The sequence below is a fragment of the Alexandromys fortis genome, unplaced genomic scaffold (genome assembly GCF_014885135.2).
Source record: "Alexandromys fortis isolate MF-2015 unplaced genomic scaffold, M_Fortis_MF-2015_v1.1 scaffold_102, whole genome shotgun sequence".
Classification (NCBI taxonomy): Eukaryota; Metazoa; Chordata; class Mammalia; order Rodentia; family Cricetidae; genus Alexandromys; species Alexandromys fortis.
The window spans coordinates 1,260,846-1,268,343 of NW_026067984.1; the positions used below are offsets into that span (position 1 = coordinate 1,260,846).

Consider the following 7,498-nt stretch of genomic DNA (forward strand, 5'->3'; position numbering starts at 1 on the left):
AAGGGTCCCGTGGCTCTGGCCAGCACCTTTGAGCTTTCCCCTCGGCTCACCAGTCCACTCCTAAGGGGCTTCCCTTCCTAGTAACCACAGGTTCCTGTTCAGAAAGACACAGAACTTGGCAAATGCCAGGAAATGCCCTAGGACTCAGATCTGCCCCATAACACAACCACGAACAGTAAATTGTTTGGTAACCATTTCTGAAAAGCTTCTTTCCCTCATAATACTTTTATTAACACCGCAGGCGTTGCTTGGTGAGGGGATAAGGGCCCGCTCTCTTTTTGTCTTTTACTAGTTTTTTTATTTGCAATTTCCTTAATTCCTGTTTAAAATCCTGCATATGCATTGGCAATCTCACAAAGAATAATTAAAAGCTGCCCACAATACCATTCCAAAATATATCTAAAGGAGAAAAATAGATTTTCTGTCATAGACATTTATTCAAAAGTCATATCAACATAATTTAATGACATTTCAAGTAAAAACTAAAATGGGTAAAAGACATTATTATCAAATATTGTCTGGGTTAGCGATTCAGTGACATTTCTGATTTGGAGAGGCAAACAGGGATGAGAGTAATAAGGACAGTAGTTTTGATAAGTTCCAAGATTTTTTTCCCTATCTATAAGCTTTGATTCCCCTTGATTAACATGTAATAACAATTAGCAAACACATTTAGAATGTTTGTCAGACAACAAGACATTAGTGGACGTACTTAAGAGATTGAACTACCCCACACAAGAGAATTTAAGACACATGATATCATTAATGGCCCATCACGGGAGGCATGACATGCTAAGGTCCAGAGCCGCACAACTCAGAGGGAGCATCGTCAGGTGAAGGGTGCTCTTATTCTGCTTCTATGGCACAGCCAAGGACTGCAGAATCAGGAGGGAATGGGTACGAGGCACAGCCAAGTGCGGTCGCGATGTTTAGGGTACAGACGCCATGGTGACAAGCAGTGTGCTTGCAGGGCTGGTTGTTTTCTTAAAGAATCAAATCAATACATTTGTTGTGCCCTTTTGTCTCCTGGAAATCATTTAAGATAGGATCAAAGCAAAACACTTCTGATGAAATTGATTTTAAGTAATGGCATTTTAGAAACAAAAATATAGGAGTCCAACGAGCATGTTCCCTTTAAATTGAACCTGATGAAGTAAAACCTTTATTTCTGTCAACTCTAGAATGGTTCTCCAAATCTGCAACCATGCGCACCATACGTGTGTTTGTGAATTACACCACACAAACGTATTGTGAGGGCTGGTGACTTGCTCTCTGGGGATGGATTTTTATCTGGAATAACTATCAAAATATTTTGAGCTAAGAGGGGCAGGCAACGATAAGAGCTGAACAATGTTAAAGTCAAAGCAATTTTTGGCTAAAAATAATGAGCTGGCCTTTTAAACATTCAGTTAGCAACTGTGACATTTACTTTCTCTAGCAAAGGGCCCTGGTATCTTTGAACCTGAATTCCATAAGGTGAGTCTGTTTCTTCCCTCAGCCGACGAAGTATTTGTTTCTGCTCCTCTTCGTTAATGTTATAAATGTGGGTGGCAATTTCCTTTGTACAAAATCCATCCTGTTATCTGGATTATAACGCGAAGTGGACACTGATGGAATCAACACCCTCAGACAGGGCGATCCAAGAACGCAGCTTGTCTTTGAGCTCTCCAGAGAAGTCCTGCCTTTGTTAACAGCTCATCGGGAGGACTTTTCACGGTCTCTCTTCATTCTCATGTTTGTGGAATAAACAGTCATCTATCCATTTATTCCCAGAGTGGCAGAGATCCATTGCTATTCAGCAGGTTTAGCAGTCCCCGGCATTCCCTTGTTCGGGACTGGGGCTCTTCTAGCCACTGCTGCCACCTGCTGGTCCTGTTGTGAATAGGTTAGATTTTGGAAAAAGCCGTGCACAGGGCCCCAGACAAGATGATGCAGAAGGCCAGCAACAATAGTAAGTAGTTTCGGAGACCCTGAGGAATAAGAAAAGAATGGATGCATTGAATGCAACGTAAAACAGGTTTATATTTACAACGTGTATATTTTAAAGAGACTGTCATGGACTTTTACCGAATCGTTTGCTCTGGTTCCCGGTATGCCGTCCTGACACATGCTCTCCTCCCCTCCTACCCCCTCTCTTTACCTCCCTCCCCCTCCTCCGCTACTGATTCACCCACAGTGCCTGCCCTGAGAGAAAGGCAAGGAACATCACAGGTGAGGGCATTTAACAAGCAACCGCCATGTAGTCTGTGCGTGTGTTCCTGGACTCTGTGTCGAGCGGGTTTGGCGTTATTACGCCGTCGGTATTAGGAAGCACAGCTGCAGCCCTTTCCAGGACCCTTTCAGGGCGCATGCAACAAGCCAGGGACAGAGGAGAGCATGAAGGCAAGGATGCGGGTAATTGGCCTGCCGAGAGTTCGGGAGCCTATGGGCCTTACTATGCTTTGGGGCCCTACTTTTCCCTAGTAACGAAAAGGTATTAAGGGAACAGGAAGCTATCGGTGCTGAACATTAGATTTGCATGCTGGAAAATCTTACAACTGTTTGGAGGACAGGAAACAGATCGGAGGGGCCAAGATGAACGTAAGCAGACCAAGGAGAAAGGGGATGAACACAGACAGGATGGATAGGAGGGTGGATCCAAAGACACAGGAAGAGAGGTGTGAGGATGAAGAAGATGGCCTTGTCCTCCTGCGGATGGGAGGCATGGACAACAGGCTCATCCCAGCGCAGCTCAGTCATCTGTTGAGCCACGAAGAAATATCTCCCTGTGGTAGGCAGAAATATTTCATTTCCATAAGATCTGTCTTTAGGGGTACGCAGAGATCGATTTCAATAAATTGCTCCTGAGATTAAACCCTCAAACACCGAGAAACAACCATCTTTTATCCGCCAGCAGCTTCTCCTGGTCAATATCTTAGCCCCCTTCAACATTTTTCACATAGAATGGTTCCCAGCGCCCTCTTTGTTTTGGCTCTTCCTTCTGAATGATGGCCACCTCTCTGTACAGATAGACTCAGTGCACTGTAAGGCAAGATCTGAACACTCTAAAGGAAAACAAGAATAAGGCCTCATGAACTTTAGATGCACAGGACACCTTAGTGGTCCTGATCGCCTAGACTGGGCTGGGTACCCAGAGTCCCAGGAGCTCCCCTCGTCTTCTCTCCAGTGCTGGGATGAGAAGTGTACACCACCACACCAGGATGTTTATTCTGTCTAGATTCTGGGATTGAACTTGGGTCTTCATGCTTCAAGTTAAGCACGTGACCCACAGAACTAGTCTCCCTTCCCAAGTTTTAGATCATCTAGTAGGGAAATCATAGGATGCTACAATGGGCCCTTAGAAGTGAGGAAGATTTTGGACCCAGTATCGATAGTGTTGTAGAAACCAGAAGCCTCGAAACTAGACCAATGAGCCTTGGCAATGAACAGTTGCAAGTAGAGATACACGGACCAAAGGGTTTGCTGCGGGACTCACTGTGACACACTGCAGCTCTCACAATGAGATTTTGAGTCCCCCTCCTTTTCTTTTCCCTTTCTTCTCTCTAATTTTGTTTTATTTTGCTGCATGCCCAACTATCTCTGCACTTTGCTAAGCCCCATGCTACCTCTCAGCAGAAGAACGATGTTCTCAGGGGGTCCATTTTCCCTTTGAATTTAAGAGTCTATCCAAAGTTCTCAGTTTCCTAGAGAAGACCGACATCTGGGGACAGTGATCATTTCCTTATCCTTACCTGTATTTCCTTGAAAATGAAGATACCCCATAGAGCAGCGATAAGTCCAGGACCCTTAAAATAAAAGAACTTTAATTTTATTAGATATTTTGATATAACTATACCTAGAAAAATGCAGTGAGCTACAGGCAATGTAAAATATGTTCAGGGGAAAAGAACTATATTCTAAACCTTAGCTCTACACTGATCCAAAAATCAAGGTAACATCATTAAATAAGACAGATTCATTTTGTTGTTGTTTTCCTCTTTATGGTCATGACTGCTATTGTTTTGATGATACTATTATATTTATGGCACAAGATGCTTTTATTTTGTGTGATATATTTATGATAAACTATTTCAGCCAGGCCTAGTGGTGTGAGTCTGTAGACCCAGATACTCGGGAAACTGCGGCAGGAGGATTGAAAATTGAAGGCTTGCCAGGGCTAAAGACTGAGTTCAAAGCCAGCCTGGCTAACTTAGCAAAACTGTCTTAAGAAATAGAGTAAAATTTGAAACGGGGAAGGAAGGGGCTGCACCTCACTGTACAGTGCTTCCTGTTGGGAGCAGTGAGACCCCAGATCCTGGATTTCTTGTAATCCCCTGATCTGAGTGCCTACAGCTGCTCTGAGCACGAGACCTTCAGGAGTTCCTCATGGCAGGAGAGTGGTTTCTGGTGGGTTTGGCTGGGGCGTGGCTATCTCTATATAATAAAACCAAGTCAGCAAGCAATGGGAGTTACTGGAGGCAAGGACAAGAATGAAAAAAAAATAAAGAAAACAGGAAAGGAGAAGAAACAAGAGAAAGGGCACTGATCTAAATGTGAAAATGGGAAGCTGTGGATATCTGGTGTGAATGTTTTTCACCAGCAAGGAAAACCGTGGCATTGGCTTAGCTGTGATCTTGGGGAAGAAGACACACGAGACCAGAATTTTAATGACTCCTCTCCGAGCCCTGCAGGGCCTCTGGAAGAGCTTCAAGAAACAATTCCACAGTGTTCTCTCTCCCAGGACCAAACCCACTGTCTACAGGGCTGACCCAACCAAGTTTGCTTCCAGTTTGCGTGTGCGGGGAAGCAATAAAAAATGCTTTACTCTGCATTCATCGGCCTCTGCGAAGTCAGCATCAAAGGGGTCAGAGAAGTAGGCCAGTGATGTAAAGTGCTGATCCCGGGAATCCAAATCAAATGAGGACACATGCGGGGCGGGAGGAGACAGAAGAGGGGGCGACATGCCAATAACACCACACTAGTGGCGAGAAGACAGGACCACTGGGCGCCACTGGCCTCTCTAGCTTCCCACCTGATGATTTTTCTAATGATTCCTTTAGCCATGTTCTGAGCCTTTCTGTGAGGACGTATGTGGTTTTAGGGGCGATGTGCTGTGCTAATGTAATGTACACCCCAGGCAAAGTTGGGCCAAAGAAAGAGAGTATTTTGTGGCGGGTGCAATCACTTAGCACATTTGAACTGTGGGTTTTCCTTTTGTGAAATAAATCATGTGGCGTCTAAGTCAGCCTATGAAAGAGAAGATGGGTTTGCTCCTGTGTTGAGAAGACAAACCTAAAGTGATGAGCATGACGCTTGGCACACGGGCACCCAGTAAAATACAGACAATAATAATGGCAAAGAGACCAAGCCTTCTGAATGAATTGGCTTGGTTTGCCAGGGTAGAAAGAGACCAAAGAGTGAGGGGGTCCTAAGCAGGGAAATGGGGTCTTCCTGTCCCCTTTCTGTTTTCCTTTTACAAGGACTTTGGATCTAATAAAAAAAATTATTGAGCCCTGCACAGTTAGGTACTTCATTTTGCTTTGCTCTAAATGAAAAAAATTACTCAGATTACTTGAATTGAGTTGTGTTTGAAGGCTGTCTGATGGGCACAGACCCATCCAAAGCACACTGTGTGAGCCAGGCTTTGTGACACGTAGTTGTGATTGCTAGCATTTGGAGGCTGATGCAGGAGGATTTCACACTTGAGGCCAGCCTGGGCTACAAAGACACTGTCTTCCACACAAACACCAAAATACAAACCCACAGCTCACAGCAAGCCTTTATGAGATCTGTTTTAGACTATCCAATTTTTAAGGCTTTTTAACTTTGCACATACACGCTACTAAAATGATTTATAAGAAACGTTTGGGATGATTATTTAGGAACCAGGAGAACAACTGATCCTGATTATAAACAACTGACTCTGGTCAGGAGAGCATAGAAGGAGGGTGGCTCAACCACTAAGAGCCCCATTGCTATTGCTGAGGACCCAGTTCTGCTCCCAGCACCCACGTCGCGTGGCTCTCCAGCTGTCTGTGACTCTAGCTCCAAGGGCTCTGCACTCAGGGACACACGTCCACACACAACACACACAAATACCCATAATTAAAAATAACAGCGATAAAAATCTTTAAGGAAAACACCTGTGTTTATCTACCCCAACGGATAGGAGACTGCTCAAGATGCTGGTGAGCTGGCAACCCACAGGAGTGGGGGACCGTTCTCTGAAGTTTCTGGTTTCCATCGGTTCTGTGACTCAGCTATAATTCTTACTAGTGCTTCAGTTTCCTCATCTTCAAAATGGGGGTGGCTGTAGCATTACTTACACTATGTCAAAATAAGCATTTTGGTTTTTGCTGTTACCTGGGTTTCAGATAATTAAGCCCTAAAAAACCACTGGAGCAGACAGCAGTTCCCATGATTAGGTGCAGCGTTATTTCTGGAAACTTCCTTAACCCAGGGACACGCAGTGTCAAGGAGTCTGAAGCACTTTTGCTTTCACACTATATTCATATGCTGTCATACAAACGAGATGGAGAGAGTCACGAACAGAAAACCATAACGCATCCCAGATGACATTAGGTAAGATGACCAAAGGACAAACTGCAGGGACATACAAAGGCGAGGCATTTGCAAACCTGGTAAAAAAGAGGCTATGAACATTCACCACGCCATAGCAATCAAGAAGCAGAGCGCTGAGAACGGCAGCGTGTCTGCTGACTCTTAGAACAACCCAGGGGATTGGCCACTTACAGCAGTGATGATCGGGAAGCTGATCACGGCGCTCAGTGAGTGGTTGGCTATGAACCAGCAGCAGGTGGCGATGGCCCACAGCACCCCCGACAGGAAGCCTGGAACACAAGGGAGCATCCGTGGGAGAATGTGGTCCTCAGCCGAGCACCTTACCTCCCACACCGTGGAATGCGAAAGCGCACACAGATAAAAGCGTTCCTTCCAAATGGATGTTGGCCCCTATGGGATTTGAGCTATGCTTTGTGGTCACCTTGGAAACCCAGCAATTCCTCTGCGCGTGCTGCTGTGAGGATGACCACCATTCAATTCTCTTTATTGAAGAGAGGAACAGAGTAGGGACAGGGGATGGGAGAGGAGTCTAGCAAGTACTCGGTCTGACCACATCTGCCAAGCGACATTGAGAATGATGCTAGAATTGGGGGAAGACCTAATCCCGGCCTGTAAGTGAAAACCCCAGCTCCGTAGTTCACAGTACTTAACCAGATGTCTAATCAAAACTCTATACTGTTGCCTATCAATCGGACGTTCAAACTAATCAAGTCACTTACGTTTTATTTTATGTAAAAACATTTACTTGTGGATGTATGACCCAAGGTGAATTATGTTGAACTCTTCAGTGAGAAGCTACTATTATTTTACCAGTCAGTGACTCAAGGATGGTGACCCCAGACCCATTCTGTGAGCTCTCCAGGCATCTTCCCCGAGTCCTCCAGGCTAATACAAAGTGTACCCCCCCCCCCCCCCCCCCCCCCCCCCCCCCCCCCCC

At 45.3% G+C, this 7,498-nt stretch overlaps 1 protein-coding gene across 1 annotated transcript in view; it reads right to left on the bottom strand.

Annotated features, from left to right (window-relative positions):
* Window positions 1–413: 413 nt before the first annotated feature.
* The window catches only part of Tmem144 (transmembrane protein 144), a 30,912-nt gene continuing 23,827 nt past the window's right edge, over window positions 414–7,498 (bottom strand). The window contains exons 10-12 of the mRNA XM_050158834.1: window positions 6,733–6,830; window positions 3,732–3,785; window positions 414–1,970 (exon numbers count right to left, since the gene is read on the bottom strand). Coding sequence (XP_050014791.1) covers window positions 1,887–1,970; window positions 3,732–3,785; window positions 6,733–6,830 — 236 coding nt within the window. The 3' untranslated portion in view covers window positions 414–1,886. The remainder of the gene's footprint in view (window positions 1,971–3,731; window positions 3,786–6,732; window positions 6,831–7,498) is intronic.